At 36.9% G+C, this 17,666-nt stretch overlaps 3 protein-coding genes across 4 annotated transcripts in view; 1 reads left to right on the top strand and 2 right to left on the bottom strand.

Moving 5' to 3' along the window:
• Nucleotides 1–17,666, bottom strand: part of LOC136238061 (ATP-dependent DNA helicase DDX11-like) — a 51,649-nt gene that overhangs the window by 25,303 nt on the left and 8,680 nt on the right. The window lies entirely within an intron of this gene.
• Nucleotides 970–4,591, top strand: LOC136238065 (short-chain collagen C4-like). The gene is made up of 2 exons (XM_066028392.1): nucleotides 970–1,273; nucleotides 3,597–4,591. Exons 1-2 carry the CDS (start codon nucleotides 1,004–1,006, stop codon nucleotides 4,452–4,454), a joined length of 1,128 nt encoding a protein of 375 aa, XP_065884464.1. The 5' UTR covers nucleotides 970–1,003; the 3' UTR covers nucleotides 4,455–4,591.
• On the bottom strand, nucleotides 7,479–16,703 carry LOC136238069 (E3 ubiquitin-protein ligase Jade-2-like). Its single transcript, XM_066028397.1, has 7 exons — nucleotides 16,665–16,703; nucleotides 16,261–16,362; nucleotides 16,122–16,211; nucleotides 10,346–10,466; nucleotides 10,194–10,280; nucleotides 8,144–8,349; nucleotides 7,479–8,094 (listed from the first exon to the last, which is right to left on the bottom strand). Exons 2-7 carry the CDS (start codon nucleotides 16,263–16,265, stop codon nucleotides 7,683–7,685), a joined length of 921 nt encoding a protein of 306 aa, XP_065884469.1. The 5' UTR covers nucleotides 16,266–16,362; nucleotides 16,665–16,703; the 3' UTR covers nucleotides 7,479–7,682.

The raw sequence follows: 17,666 nt of genomic DNA, 5'->3' as shown, positions 1-17,666 counted from the left end.
TTTATTACAGTGCGACTATAAGGCTGAGATAGGTGATCACATAAGCTATGGGAAAGTTCATAATAATTATGAACTTGCTGACTATGCATGGTTTTGTGTGATCATCTGTCATCTGTGATCACACTGATGGTTATGGAAAAGTTATTATAGTGGTTATATACAGGTATGTGAAAAATACATTTGACCAAAATTATTATGAACTTTCCCATAGCTTTTAGTCAAATGTATTTTCACATACCTGTATATAACCACAATAATAACTTTTCCATAACCATCAGTGTGATCACAGATGACAGATGATCACACAAAACCATGCATAGTCAGCAAGTTCATAAATAAATAGGAATTACAGGTGAGTGGCCACTGTATAATTGTGATTTATAATTACTACAACATGTCACTTTTATCAGCATTATAAAAATAGTTCATTACCAACAGTTCTACCAACATATGTGAATACAAGATATCATGTACAGCGAGGCTTTGTGAACCATAAGATAAACATATTTCAATACTAAAATGCATTGAAGCTAAATAACTGTTATATGCATTCCAATAACTACTCACGTGAACGGCATAAATATCATAGCCAACAATTCTACTGTAATATGTTGTAATCACTTGCAACATGCTTAAGTTATAGCCCAAATCACGTGGAAGCAAGCTACAGTGCTGTGAAGGTTTCAAAATTTTCAAGGGTCAAATCAACCCCCCCCCCTCAATCTCAAAGGGATAATTATTACTATTAATCACAATACAGAGTTTATTTGAGAGCTTATTAGTAGTATAAACAAAGTATATTTCTTATCTTTCTGTACTGGTAAGCCAGGTACTAGCATGCACTTTGGTATGAGGGAGATATGTATTTAGTCAACAGTTTGTATCATCACCACCACAACCCACCATGGAATGTCATTAGATAAATATTGATGACATCACTTTCTGAGTAAGAATATATAAAGCTTGCAGCACACAATAACTGCACTAGTCAGTTATAACAGTGATGGGTGCAATTTCTACAGTACAAGTTAGTGTGGCACTATCAGTAGTATGTCTGGTAGTAGTGTTAGCTGGTGGTTGGTACTTACAGTCTTCACTGATACAGTTAAACACACAAGTGATGGAACAAGACTACCACAATCAGGAACAGACTAAACAAATTGAAGAACTTAATGAACAAATAACCAAACAGAATAATCAGATCAGTGAACAACAGGTACAACTGGAACAACTAAACATCATCATAGATGTCTTGTTGGATAGGAATGGAAAGGTAATTAATTGTATTAGAAATGATCATGTATACCCGTAATTGGGTGTATCCATTCACTGGACTGGACTACTGGACTCACATAAAATTTGCTCAAACAATTTTTTTAAACCACGAACACCTTTTTCAACCACTAAAAGTGATTTCATAGAGTAGTACACCACACTTGAAGCTAGGGCTCTCCTCTCCATGTCTTGTCTTGCATAAAAAGAGGCACATACAGCTAACTGTAGTCTATCTTTTTTAAATTAGGTGTTACAGTAGGTCTGTAAGATACCTGGTCCTACAGCCTGTTTAAGATGTTATATTAAGAAAGGTTTTATATAGTTTTGGAGGTCTATAACTTTGACCTGTTACACTCACTGTGTTTATTTTTTTTTTTTTGCAAATATGTGTAACCTTACCTTCCTGTTTAAAAGTGTGTGCATTGGTAAGCAATTCTTTAACACTGCATACTCGTCGCTATTTACAAACATTACAAACCAAAGAGCCGGCAAAGCTAGAGTGAACGTACAGACTACAGGCAATTTCTATACCATAATGGGGTAGCTAAAACGAATACGTATATGGTGTCTATTTTACAAAAAAAAGGCTAAATAGATAAGACGGCAGTGTTAATAGTGCACAGTGCTTGAAACATTGCTAGCAGTAGGAAAATTACGATAAAAACTGCACCAAGGTTTTAGTGTAGTTTTTTGTGACCAATGTACAAGTTTTATGTCTCATAGTGAATGGTGTCAGTTTCTAAGACACTTATAATTATTTTAGTTAAGTCTGGCTATAAAAGGCAAGAAAACAAAGCTTGAGTCCAGTAGTCCAGTCCAGTAATCCAGTCCAGCGAATGGATACACTCCGTATAATTAATGGAAATTCAGAAAAATCACATTTTTTTCTTGTTCTTGTTTGTTTACTGTTTTGTAGCACAATTATGACTGGTGAACCTGCCCATACCACTTTAGAAGAAAGAATGGTACCAGACTTAATGTTTTTATCTGAATGTGTGCCACCTAACTATCAATTACTGATAGGTGAAGTGGCTATTATGTTTTGTATTCAGTTATATTCAGCCTGTTACTAATGAAGAACAGTATGAGAAGCACCTCTGCAATCAATACAGTACGACATGATGTCACAACATGTATAGTTTTGCATAATTTAATTGAATTCCAATGATAATTACATGATGAATAACTAACGTACCAGCTACTTGCATCATTGTAGATGCCAAAGTTGATTGTATTTACTACTAACAAGTAAAAATACAGTGAACATTAACACAAGTACCTGAAATTAAGATCGCAGTATTTATTCTAAATAATGCACCATTACAAAATTCACTGTAATATCACTGGGGATTACCGGGGATTAGCAGATACGATTTCTACTGTACCACTTTTGAAAACAAACACAGCACTACACTTCATGGTTTATTAGAGCTTAACCCTATGGCAAAATGTACAGTATGGATACGTCACGTGAGTATCGTGTCATGTCCTCCCCCCGGAATCCAGCCCTAGCTACAAAAAAATATGTGTTACAAACACAGAGAAGCCATCACATGCTACCACGAATTGACACCTTGCGCTGTCAGGGAAAAGAAATGGGACACAAAGGAGGACAAAGGTAGATCCATAACACATGTATTGTATGTACTACAGTATATGTCTGTTGGGCTGAAGCGATGTCTAACAGTGAAACAAATCAAGTAGCTGTTATTGAGTCATGCTTGTCGTTAGCAGGCAGGCAGGCAGGCAGGCAGGCAGGCAGGAAGTTAGTCAATAGAAAATTCCATTGAATAACTTTTTTCAAAATTTCAGTTACTTTTTCGGGTTATACTGATGGTAATTTTGGGCTCGGATATGTGTAACCAATAGTGTCTAAGCGCCATGAAGGTACCATAAGGCTGGTTTCTGGTCAACATTGTTTTAAAGAAAGTGCAAACAATCCCTGACTGTATGAGTATGATTACTAGTAGTTGCTGCAGATGGTAAAAGGCACCTCTCAAGCCAAAGTCAAATAATAAGAAATCAAGCCAGTAGTATATTGACCATTTTATTATTGCCTAAAGGCATCATCCAAGCAGAAGAAATTTCCATTAAATAATTTTTTGTAGCTACTCATCAGAAGCATTTCGGGTTGCACAAAAGTATTCTTGGGTTTGACTACTATATACCTAACCAATACTGCCATGTTATCAAGAAAATTAAAACAAGGCTAGATATTCTTATGGGAAAAACACATCCATGACCCCAACTATACAGTTCTGTACTACAGTATGTGTTGTATACATACACACATTTATTCTTCACACTTTCATACCCAATAGTACAAGGATCACTATGAGGCATCCAATAATACCAACTATCATGGAATAGTCAAGAGACAAGAACAGTCCTCAAAAACCACAACAGATAAAACTATAATAAAATTGTTGCAAGGTAGAGACGGCCGAGATGGAGCACCAGGCATCAAGGGAGATATTGGTCCCAGAGGAAATAGGGGTGAACAAGGACCCCCAGGACCAAAGGGAGAAGGCAGGGATGGTAGAGATGGTCGTGATGGAGTACAGGGTATCAAAGGAGATGTTGGTCTTCGTGGAGGTAAAGGATATCGCGGATTAACAGGACCAAAGGGAGAACCTGCAGGAGGACTAGTCTATGTTCGATGGGGTCATGATTCTTGTCCTAGTACTGGAGCACAACTGGTATACTCAGGCAGAGCTGCTGGACCCCACTACACTTCCTCAGGGGGTGGAACTAATCCTCAATGTTTACCACTAGATCCTAATTACCTAAAATACCAATCTGGAACACAGTCTCAGTCCCTGATATATGGGGCAGAGTATGAAAACACAAATTCACTAGTTGCTAACTCTCATAATGGTGATGTCCCTTGTGCTGTGTGTTATGTACCCACCAGAACTACACTCTATATGTTACCAGCAAAGTACACCTGTCCTACTGGATGGACCACTGAGTACTATGGATATCTTATGTCTGCACACAGAAGTCATCATCGACAGCAATATTCTTGTGTGGATCACACACTTAAAACAACCATAGGATCATCTCCTAATCACGATGGCTATTTGTTCTACATCGTGGAGGCTGTATGTGGAGGCGCCCTTCCATGTCCTCCTTATGAACAGACCAAGGAACTTTCCTGTGCAGTTTGCACCAAGTAACCGCGACTTCATAAGCATGTGTACTATTGTAGTTATGTAAGGTCACATGTTATTGTAATACATGAGTGAGAGTGTAAGTGCATTAATACAGTAAGGGATTTGTTGCTATTACATATATATTTTGCTTGATGTTAAAAGTAGTACTGAAGTGTCGGAATATATTGCTGACCAACAAATATATCCTGTATCATACGTACACGCAGTAGTACTAAACTGAAACATGTGTAGCATATGTGTACAACCAGATATTGGAACATTAATTGTGTATTTATTATTTTAGAGTGACCACCAGCCAAAGTACTTTGGCATTGATAATCACCTATTGTCAGGTACTAAGATACTGACTCACATCAATACTTTACTCAGTTTATCTAAACACCCCATCAGTCAGCCTATGTAGTGCCTACCATTGCCACTGAATAAAATGTATACAACAGGTTTAGGGATGAAAATATATGCAATTCATAAGGTGGTAAAGCGCCACAATACTAATTCCTTGCACTAACTTAATATTGCATAAATTCTCATGTGTAAGATAAAAGTTTGAAACTGAACCATCACATGAGCATATTTCTTTCTGTTTGTGATTAACACAGGCAACTAAAGTTTGGAGGCTATTGTGTATTGCTAATATCCAGAAGCAGTTGCCTCATGTATTGTATATGGTTGTATAATTGAACAAGCAGCTCACTAAGGCATTATGAAAAACAATGCATACGTAAGCAATGAATTGGTGACCAGTTACCCAAAAAACCTTTAAGAAACCAGGCACACACCCATACCTGATTAATAAGCATTAACAAACCTTTCTTCTTCTTTTGCAGTTCCAGACACCTGTCATTAATCAGTTGAACACTTCTCAGCTTCTTGACTTGCTCGTTAATACACATGTTCTGTAAACGAGAACAGGATTGGCTATCAAACTTTGGTCAACATCATTCTTTACCTGTCTCGATCCCATTGAGATCACCTGCACATCAGTGACATAAGGACTATACTGGACCTCATGTACAAATTGTGCCAGTTGTGAATGAGTCCGGCTGCAATAGAAAACCTGTAGTACGGCAATAAACAAATAATGTACTACAGTTACCAATTCATTTAAGGTACATGCACTCTTAAACACATTTGTGAGTGCTCTATTAGAGTAGATAGTGATTTGCTATGTGAGGTGACTTACTTTTATCATGTGATCCTCTTCTGTTTCCTCATCATCAGAGCTAGGTCACATGAGCTCATGTGATGCACAGTTTACATTCAGACATATCTCCTACCTGCAATCAAGCTCACATGATCCACCTAGGTCACTATCATACTCAGCCACAATGATGTCAGAATCATCAATGACATCTCCTGGTATTGCTGATTTCTCCTCTGATGTACTGCCTGCACCATCACTGGAGGGACGCTGCAGCAAAATTATTTTATATTTTAAATAAATTAGAGCTATACATTTTATAAGGTCAAATGTTAGCTAACATTGCACAACAAGCATAGTGATCCCCAACATGGTATGTCATATGTTACAGTCCATCATATTAACCTACAGTACCTGTCATACTAAATTCATGATCACAACTAAATTGCTATTGATAATAACAAGATGATTTAATGGACTTCTGTGGGTTATTTGGACAGCTGGTCCAAGTAGCTAATTAAAAGTTATCAAAGACAAGAACTTTAGGTGAACACGTGACTATAGTGCAATCAGAGCATAGCAAACAGTCGTGTATATGGATTTCTCATGTGGGTACCTGTAGTATTTTCTTCTTTAAATTATTCAATGATATATAAATGGCAGCAACAAGCAAACTTCTAAACTGCAAGGCCAACCTGAGCCAGTAAGCATTCATTTTATTTCCCTACCCCTTGCACCATTGGCTTACAATGAAAACTTGCATGCAACTTTAATCACCCAGTGTGTACAAGATAACTGTGTATCCTTAACATCTTCCCCAATTATAATCATGCTTCATTCTCTAATAGCACACACACACACCAGCTGCTAACAAAATACTCTAATTGAATAGTCACCTTCTATTACAATGAATCCTCACTTAGTGACCACCTCTTTATTGTGACCACCAAGCATAGGTCCCAAAACATAGTTAAGGTTTACATCATAACCTCATAATTTAAGACCACCTCTTAAGACCATATTTTGTGTCCCTGTTAATATTTTGCTGGACAAATGATGCTCCAGATGACTGCTCTATTAGAGTATCACACGGTACATGTAAACAAACACACACCTTTCTCTTCTTCCATTGCTTAGCTGATGGTCCATACAACTCTTTCAGCTTCTTCACTCTTTCCTTCCTTCTCAACCTTCTCTCTATTGCCTCCTGATAATTTACAGTTGCCATTTTGGCATTTACAAAAAATTCCTTTAAGCAGTAGTTACCTTTAACTTGGTAGCAGTTTCCTTAGCCGCTTGTTTCTCCTCAAAATCTCTCATCCAATCCGGCTCATCTATTTGAGGAGTACCATTAAAATAAATACAAATAAAAATTCAGTTTACTTGTGTTGTTGCTTTTTTCTGTCTTATTCTGCTCAACACAAGAGCTGTAACAGTCACCATGTTGTAGTGACGTTCATAATGTACACATGTACAAACCTTCTTTCTCCTTTGAGTATCTTTTCTGCTTCGATTTTGTCTCGCTCGTTACTGTCCTTCAGCCACTTCAGTGCGCCACAAATCAAACTCATGGATTTTCCCTAAGTACCAACATGATTTGAAGACAATATTGGAGGATAGTACCCTAAGATACCGTTCCTGTCGGGCTCTCGAATAATCCTATGTTACCCTCTTCCAATGTCGTGTACAGTTCGCGCATGAAGTTTTGCTGGATATCATACGGCTTGAAAGGGAATGGAAATTTGTCGGGGGGTGAAAGCCTCTCCACATATTCCATTGGACTAACACACCAACTGGGTTCTGTAGCATAACACTCGCTTATAGCCTTTCCCTCACCATAATCATAGATTACAATGTAATTCGGGCGCCATAATTTCAAAGTTAAATAATTATACAATTACCATGTATTTCTGCAATTCCATTAAAACACTGGATATAAAGAGGTGTAGTATCTACAATGTTTAATGTAACACAACCATTATTAAAAAAAGAACACACAATTAATTATAATAAAACAGTATGCTATCTTGTAAGTAACTCCTGTTTCCAACCATTGCGAAGATAATAAGAGTCATCGCAATTTTCAACCTTTAACTGAATGAAACATTGTAAAGTCTTTGTAACTCATTACACTTCTTGATAACAATTAGTGGCTGTTTCTTCTGCAGTATTAGACCATTGCTAACGTGAAGTGGCTTACTCTCACACAAAATGTGACCATTCTTTCTTAGTGGGTAACGTTTCACAGGTAAAGTAGTTAACCCATTCCGCCGTTTAGTTTTAGGTTTAGATATGTCCTTAGTGACGATGGGACCTGGTTTAGCTGTATTTTCATCTATTAGACTGGATCTTGTAGTTATGCTTTTATCCCCAGGAGATAATTTCTGCAATTTGGGTGACGGTAAGACAGTAGAGTCCATGTCAACACTACTATCAGACTTCTGTAGTTTAGCTGGAGACTGTAGAGGATCTCGGGTTCTTTTACGTGGCCTACCCCTCTTACTATTGATAAATATAAATGAAATACAAGTAAATAATTAATTCTAAATACCTTCGTGAAGGTATGGCAGATGGATCAGGTAGCGGAGTAGTACTTGCAAATGCTAACTCTGCCATTGACATTTCTCTCTCCACATTGAGTTGCTGTCGTTTCAACTGCTCTCTCTTCTGTATCATGTAAGAAAGATTGCGAGATTTCTCCAGGTCCTGTCTAATCCGAACCAACTTCATAAACGTCAGATTGCTCTCAGCATCTTTCTGTACAGAAAATAAACCAGATAGATGACTCAATGAGTAATTCCTATCCTCCAAACAATACATTCACATAGTAATAATTGGTACCACGATAAATAACCTGTGACCAACTTCCTTTGCCCCAATAGGCAATCCAAGGAGTCACTTTGCTAAGCTCCCTGCTATTACCGTATAGTAATAAATGTTTGGTGGTAAAAAAGTTTAAACCCACTATTGCAAACTTTATGGAAAAAACTTTGGCAAATGGGGCTTCACCTGAAGTTTTAATACCTACCACGTACTGTATTGCTAAATGCAACATCGCTACATGCAAGTGAGAGTCATTAAACAGTGCACCAATTAAGGGGCATGGCAGCTGTTTCAATCACGATTTTTTATCCTCGCATTGAGGGATGACGACTCACCATGGAAATGCCTGCCACACCCCTTACTTTTAATTGTTTGCACTTGCGTGTAGCAACGTAGCATTCGAGTGGTAACTACCGTACAAGTGTAAGCATCGTTTGCTGGTTCTTGTAATGTTGAGAGCAATGGATTTTCCTGAACTCTTGTGGGACAATAAACCTCACAACAATTGAAGGGAACGCTTGGAAATACCCATGACACCTGTCATGATACTTCGATACCCATCCTTTCAACATGGTAAATCTGCTCATGTGATTGCTATAAATAATTGGCAGATAAAACTTTGGCAATTATAATGCTATTCGCCAAATTCACCAAAGTTTTTACTGCCAAAGTTTTTTTACTATACAGTACACGGTCTTACATATAAATAACAAAGGAAGGCACACCAAAAATTTAATCTACTCACTTTAACATACTGTATAGCTATGGACTAGTATGGTTCTGTTACAGGTAAAAGTACACTCATTGAAGCCATTGATGTGTTTGAGTGAAAATAAATGGGACACAAAGAATGACAAAGGTAAGATTCAAGCACTGCTAAAATGACCCAAGCAATGTCTAACTGTGAAAAAACCAAGTTACACTGGTCTGAAGGCAACAGTCAGTCGGTCCCTCCGTCCGTCCGTCGGTCAGTCAGTCAGTCAATCAGTCAGTCAGTCAGTCAGTCAGTCAATTCATCGGTCAGTAAATCAGTCAAAACTCCACTTTAAAATTAAATGTAAAGTAAAAACATAACAAAACAAAGGTGCCTGTGGCACTTGATGATGTTACACGGTACTAAATATGTCCATTATCAAGAATCGTGTGTACGCAGCTATTCAGTAATCAGCTTTAGACTATATACATATATATCATCACAACTTATAGGAAACATTTTTGGTATGGACTACAGACTACCAAGGTGCCATACTGGCTTAAGGTCAATAGACAATTTGTACACTCTACTATTTGAATGAAAAAGTGCTTGGCACATCCTACTCATTGATGGTGAACAAAAATTGTAAATTCCATTTTTAAAAAACTATTGGTAACAAACACTAATTGGACTGCAAATTACCACATCCACTACATGCAGGGCTCATCAGATATAGGAATCTGTTGTCCTGGAAGAAGTACCCATACTGTACACACAATAAAGCAAGTCACAGATCCACCGTAGGCCACAATACATTCATTCACCATTGAGATGTAACAGAATCACATGTTTTAAATTTCAGTATGCATATTGTTTATTCCATAATGAGCAGCTAACTGTAGGGTGTATCTATTAGAGCTAACCAGTGTAAATTAACACTTCTATTTTAAGTATACAATCTCAATTCAGCACAATAATATATTGGGAGAGGCAACAATAGAATCTAAAAAAAGTAAAAACAAGACAGTCAATTTCCTCCCAGTTAACTAATCTAATAGTTGATAGTTCCAATATGTAATCATACCCGAGACCTCTCTACTAATTTCTCTTTAACTTCTTCTACAATATCTTTAACATCTGAAGTAGTTAATAATGGATGATTGTGATTTGTCTATAGTGATTAAATAATAATTACAATTAATTTAGCAACATCTGGGGATTAACTGGTTATATCACCTTTCTCTTCAGCTTCCAGTAGTTATAAAATAGCTCACAGTAGCGTGGCTTCATATGTAGTTGTGTTACAATCTCTGATGGGGAAACGTAATCGTAAAATTCTTCCTCCATGTCTTGTAACCTGAAATGCAATTAGCAAAGTAGTTATCAATCTCCTCATTTATACTGGAAATTTTGGACAGAAATGTAAACAAGGTCTACTTCGTGACATTAAGATCACCTTGTTATATTATAGGGGTCCCGTCAAACAGGTCCCAACTTTCCTCACTATAAAATAGGAGGAGGTAGCACAATATGACAGGAATTTTTTCGATGCAAGAAATTGAATATTTGATAAATTTAGATCTGGATTATACGAATGTCACCATTTAATTTGCTGATGAAGTGTGAATTCATCATCCATCAAAGTTTTCTGTTGTACACCAAATTTATTGCATATTTCTAATACCGAACCAACAGTTTACATGATAAAGAGGTGTTTAAAATCACACACAATACATAACCTTGAATGTATATGAAGTTATGAATCCTTCTTGAAATAAACGAAAAATTACCAAAAGATGTGTAGACAGGCAGTTTCCCACTATCTGTGAAGCCAGGCTAGCAGCATCCACATTCATCTTTGAATTCCCTGTAAGACTATTTCTTGGACAATTATTAGGCTGTCAGCGCCCCTTACTACCACCCATTGATTTAATCTACAACAGGACTAAGCACATGCAGTGATCCCTTAACATAACAAGAGAAATTTATGCACTGTAGCAGGATTGAATGGAACAGTCTGGCTGAATATAACAAGTTACGTAATGTAGTACACTTTCAAATATCAAATGGCACTTGTTCAAGACTTTCCATACAGTTTGTGATCATGTGTGCACATCCATCCTCCTACAGAGGCCATGAGGTTCCAGTTAACCATAATACACACTAACTATCTAATTTCTTGAAAGGATGCTATACAACAACAACAACATGAACATTAATAGGTAATTATATGATATAATACACACCCTGAGGCAGGGTATGACATCACATGTATTTCATTATAATAAAATTAACTGTCCCAAGACAATCAAAATTTACTTAATATAGTTTTAATCACATTTGCATGGGCACTTAGCAAAGAGGCAGTACAACTTGATCATGAGTGTGTGGGCTCTTGAGTATTCGTACTTTGAGGTACTTTCCAAGCAAATTATGCATACTTGACACCCACAAAGATTACTGTGATGTGTATTCAATGTGAAATAAACCAGTTCCCTTCTACACATGAATTTCTCTCTAACAATAAATGGAGATATCAACAAAATAAGGGAGTAAAAGAAAATTAGTTTATAGTTTGCAATCATTAAAGGTTTGCTCTCAACTGAAAGTACGTAAACTGTAGTTGCATATCTTCTAAAAATAAAGCTTTATTTACAAAACATTGAGATATGTTGGTCGTAATTCATGAATTACTACACAATAGTAAAAATTCCAGACTACTACTTTGTCCCATAACTGAATTATTCAATGTCCTATTATGATTCAATGTCCTATTAAGCCAATAATGATCAGCCCAAACACAGTATAATCTCACTATCACTTTTAACACTTCTATAGTACAACACACACTCTGGCCCACATGTCTCATTAGAACATCACAGGATTTGTATGTGTGTGTAGACTGTAGTCCTTGAACATCCGTCCATCACTGTGGCTTTATCATATCCTTATTTTCAGTGTGGTAGATGATCATGACATGGTTTAGCTTGTTGCATAAAAACGATTTTCTTAAAGAAAATGACATGTGTCAAAAGTATCATAGAGAGAGATTACTCATTATTAGATTCTAGCATGACTGGCTTTAAAAAGAATAAATTCTCAGGTACCACCACCTGAATTGCTGAATCGCGTCATACTAAACATCCAACACACAGAACTATGTTGTTTTGTTTCCATAATGGTAACCACAACAAAGTTATCAAACAACAAAGTCTAAACTTTGGTAATAGCCAGCCCGAACAAACAACAGAATTCCAACTAACTATTTAGAAAGATGCCTTACAGTCCAAAGAAATATTCTATGCAGTTTACTTAACAGTACAATCCATTACACAGCTGGTTCTTCATGGTTGGCCCCCTTTTTGCTGTTGTGAATGCATATATCCACCATGTACACTAGTGCTGAGCAACATACTGATTATTTAGTTAAACTGCGGTATCTTTTTGATACCATCTAATGGATGAATTTCATAATAACTAAAGTTACCCCTAGCAACCTGAATTTTACAATAGTTGTAGGGATAAATGTCTATAGTAACATCTCCAAATTTTAAAAAGATAGCATAAAAAGGTCATGAGATATAACATTTTAAAGGTTGTCATTTTTCCATACATTGTCTATGAGAGGGGGCAACAGTTGCCACTTCTGGGCAATCACATAAATAATGTGTGGGAAAACAATAAATTCAATTAATGTCATTTCTCAATTTAACATTATTTGTAGGTGTGAATCTCACAATTAACCTCTCAAATTTTTAAAGGACAGAGTATATAGATCATGAGATATCACATTCTGAAATTTGTGGTTTTCCCATACATTATCCATGTGATTTCCCAGAAGGGGCAACTGTTACCCCCTCCCATAGATAATGTATGGGAAAACTGTAAACTTTAAATTGTCATATCTCATGACCTATATATGCTATCCTTTTAAAAATTGGAGATGTTACTTTTGATATTCACACCTACAAAATAATGCAAAATTCAGGTTGCTAGGGGCAACGGTTTAAAATTCCTTATTATGAAATTTATCTATTTCTTAGCAATACTGTAGATTAAAACAAAAAAAAAACAATCAATCTTTTAAAGCTCAACTATTTGAATGACAACTGTACATATGAAAGGATACGGACTGGTAATGTACTGCAATCATTTTGCCAACACATTCTGCCTTGAGTAAAAATGTTTTAAAAACTGTACTGGATCTAATAGGTTGTATACAATCACTGGACTGGACCACTGGACTCAGTTTTCTTCCCCTTTTCAACCAAATATTTGGGTAACCAGCTGTAACTATTGCTAGTTTCATATACTGTAGTTAGGCCACTCCCCCCCACCACCACTACCACCACACACACACAAAAGAAAGCAGTGTGGTCATGCCAGAATTGTCGTTGCAGCTATACATCAATGACAGGCAACTGTCACCACTTGATTTTGCTCTCAATTTTGTAGACTTGAATTACCATTAGGATATATGGTTACTACTATACTAATGTACTGTACAATTTATACGAGAATGATAGTCATGCAATGGAGACTATGCCAAGAGAGAGAAGTGGATCTTTTATCATTAAATATGAAGTCAGTGATGTAGCTAACAACCACTTCTTGATTAGCAAATGATTAAATTGTTATGCTATCTGCACACAATACTAATATGAACAGGCATTGTCAAGTAGACAGGTCCACCTGTATGGTCTGTATTCAATAGACCAATAGCTACAACCAGTTGGCCAAATAAGAAAAAAACCTGAGTCCAGACCACTAGTCCAGTCCAGTGATTGTATACAACTGATCTAGTAGTAGAGGTCTAAAATGGCATCTAACTAAGGCATACCGATAATATAGTTATACCGCAATATCAAGTAACAATATCACACTGTCCATGAAATATCAAAACCACTCAGCACTAGTGTCCACCATGCCACGGTGTCCCGAGGCAAATACAGCACTCAACTTTGCCTCGTTCTGTATTAGCCTTGGATAAAGCAGCCACCTGTCAACTTTGCCTGTCTACATCAACGTATAACACTTTCTTTATTATCAAATAATACTTTTAACCCATCTATCATAAAAGGTTACACTTTGCACTATTACATAACAAATGTGCACAAGTCCAAGAATCCAGAAACAGGACCTCTATGAGAGTACTAGAATATCTTGCTATGAAATACAATTTACAAGTTATCAAACGGTACGGTCGTACCGTTTAAGTAGGAATCCATGTGAAATTTTCGCGCGCCGCCCAAAATCGCGCCTTTAAAAATCATCCTAGAGATATCTTACAAGACGAAAATCACCTTTACAGAATAGCACTAGTCCATATAATACATAAAACAGCATTAAATACAACAAAACGCTTACAGGTGGCCGGATACAGAATTTTAAAAATTGCCAAAACTTTGAATTTTAGACTGACTGCCTGACTGACCACAGTCGCAAGCCTAGAGACCAAACGAAGCAGTGCACGGCAACCATTTTACGCAACACTAGCAAACTCACCAGTGGGATGTACCTTTTGGGGTTCCGACGAGTGTGTGCCCTCTGCGCCTTGTCTTTTCTTTTATCTTCAATCAGGCTGCTTGTCTTCTTCTTCATCCAACGAAACCATACCGAGACGTTAATTTTCCGTATCAACACTTTCTTTAAGCAGCATAATAGACGCCACAAGATTATTTAAGGCACTTAGACTACGCTACTGTACAGAGGAATAGATTATATTCCTTACTGATATAATCTATGACGGAGGGTACAGCTAGATAGCTTCACGATGGGTCACAAGACCATGCCCATTCTTCATTCTACGCATTATCGATCTACCGATTGAAACCACAATGACACACCCCTTTTGCGCTAGCTGTATTTCAGTGACTACACACCTTCAATTTGGAAGGCTGACTCGACATACTCTATAATCGATTGAAACCACACCCCTTTTTGGGCAAGCGCACATCTTGCAGGCTGCCTCGAGATACTCTAACACAGCAGTCACCCTAATAGAACAGTACTGGTTACGATGTAGGCTGGGATTTTCATTGCTCCGTTCAGCTGTTCAATGTTTAAGAGGTTCAAGGTCCTCTTACCACCGCTGTGGATCAGGCGAGACAGCTGTCATTGACCTTGCTTATGCAGAAGGCAGGCTGGACTCAGCTTCACCTGACTAACTTTATATTTGTTTCACGTGCTTGTAAATATGCGTCCTTTATTTTATTGTTGTGAAGACTACCGTGTGTCTTAATATATCTCAAAAAAAAAAAAAAAAATAGAACAGTCACATGTTTATAGCTAGCTGTATGCTTTAACAAAAAAAAACTAAACAAACTAGTATATTAAAAATTATAAATTTAAAAATAAAGTAGGAATCCAAGCAATAAAAAGTAGCAAAACAAGAGAAGAACGATGGTAGCCATTACAGCATAGCTCGGTGGGAAATTCCTACTTTGGCATTGAACACAAAATAATGGCTGTATCATGCCAAAGTAGGGATTTCCCACCGAGCTATGCTGTAATGGCTACCATCGTTCTTCTCTTGTTTCGCTACATTTTATTGCTTGGATTCCTACTTTATTTTTAAATTTATAATTTTTAATATACTAGTAGTAAGGAAGTTATAATGTCATGCTGTTAATAGCATCGCAGTTACTACTAAGGTATATTTCATATGACTCTAGAAAAAATAGTACCATTATTTTAAAAACAAATTTTTCATATTAATTAAACCATTAGTTGGTAGCCTCTTGTTATAAAATACACTCACACATAAAAAAATATTGCAACATAACCAATTAACACTGTAAAACCAATTAACACTGTAAAACTAATTACTGCAGTGTAACTAGGTACTACACTGTATTGAGCATGTGAATCTGCCAAAATTCACATCTACCATGTAAGGGAAACACCATCAAAATACCCATCTAATAAGCCACACTTGAATGACTTCTACACTGTTATCTCATCAACTACCCACTCACCACACATACCACACCTGTGGGACAGGTTTACTAACCTGCTTGACTTGATGCCTTTTCTGTCCAAGTGAAAATTGGCCCCTTGGTGAACCAGACCTGTGTATAGCAGTGTGCCTCGGACAATAAGACTGCAGAATAAAATAAAAATTTAATGCTGTAGTTGTGTATATAGTTCACCTCATTGTGGACACATAGTACAGCAGTATCAAGCTGTGACTTCATCTCCAATCCATACTTAAAGCCACAAGTGACATGGTAGGACACAATACAGTTAGGAGCCTACACAATACACACCTCATAACCACATGATGGCTATAATAACACAACAGATAATCACATCACACAATGAAATGAAAAATGATGATGATGACCATTAGCTCTAATTAAATCATAACGGTCAACTAGGGTCATGCTTGTTATGACTGGACACTATACCCACCTATTATATCACTAGTACATTTAAAATATTGCTGGGATATATCAAAGTATACAGGTGCCTTAATTCCAAGAAAAAATGCGTATGCAAAGGCAAAAGAGTAGTAACTATAGTAATTTTGAGAGGTTCCATTATACACACTCACAGAGCACTGGATGCAGGCTCCTTTCTTCTTCTTACATAGACAGCACACCAAGTTAGAGAGTGTATACTGGAGATAGTGTCCAATAGATTATGAGTTTCATCAATCGCCACCACATTGCCTTGTAGCTTCACACCAACAGCTTGTCTGGTAGCAGCATGTAACAGGATCTGATAGAGTAACACCACCAGCTATTGGTGATCAGAGGAGAGAGATAAATGTACAGCCAATTACATACATTATACAATGAATAGCAGTTGGTAAGAACAAACTTTGGCAGGGTGCAAGAAATGACAATTCCTTGGCTGTCTGGACCTCAATTATTTGAATACAAAATGATCATGCAAATAGTTTCACACAACAGGTGTGCATATTAATGTACTCTGTTTTCAAGGTTCTCAGTGAAACATCCACTCTAGGGATCAATAAAACACTGTCTTAATGGTGAGGTGACCATATTACAAAGGTGACCAGTTGTATTTGGGAACTTGACATAGTCTCTGTAACTAGGAGGTCTTTATAAAAAGAGATTGCCAAAGTAAAGCAAGGTATTATTGCGATTGAAAAAAAATAATAATAATAAACATTTCACAGAACCACAAGTTCCACCATTCCTATGGCATACACCACACATTCTGTGTGTACGTTAACACAATATGGTGATACCTGAGCTGCAGGGAGTGCATATCTTGCTCCATAATAGGGACATGCTTCTAGTTCCCTTCCCATGGTAACCAGTTGTTCTATGTCCTTCACTTCATCCTAGATGATAACAACAACGCATTAACTACACCTGTAAACACTCAAATAATCACATACAACTCCTAACAGTTGACACAAACTACCTACAAATAACTTGCAAAATGAAGCTATACAGTAGCTTATATCCCAGTGTAAATCACAACCTTAAGCTGATTTTACTATTCATCACAAAATGACTCAAGCATATTTGCATCAAGGCCACTCTAAACATTAAGCAATGTATCTATCTTACTCAGTCTGCCT

The sequence above is a fragment of the Dysidea avara genome, chromosome 11 (genome assembly GCF_963678975.1).
Source record: "Dysidea avara chromosome 11, odDysAvar1.4, whole genome shotgun sequence".
Classification (NCBI taxonomy): Eukaryota; Metazoa; Porifera; class Demospongiae; order Dictyoceratida; family Dysideidae; genus Dysidea; species Dysidea avara.
The sequence above is the reverse complement of the archived record's forward strand: the minus strand, read 5'-3'. Positions and strand labels throughout refer to the sequence as shown.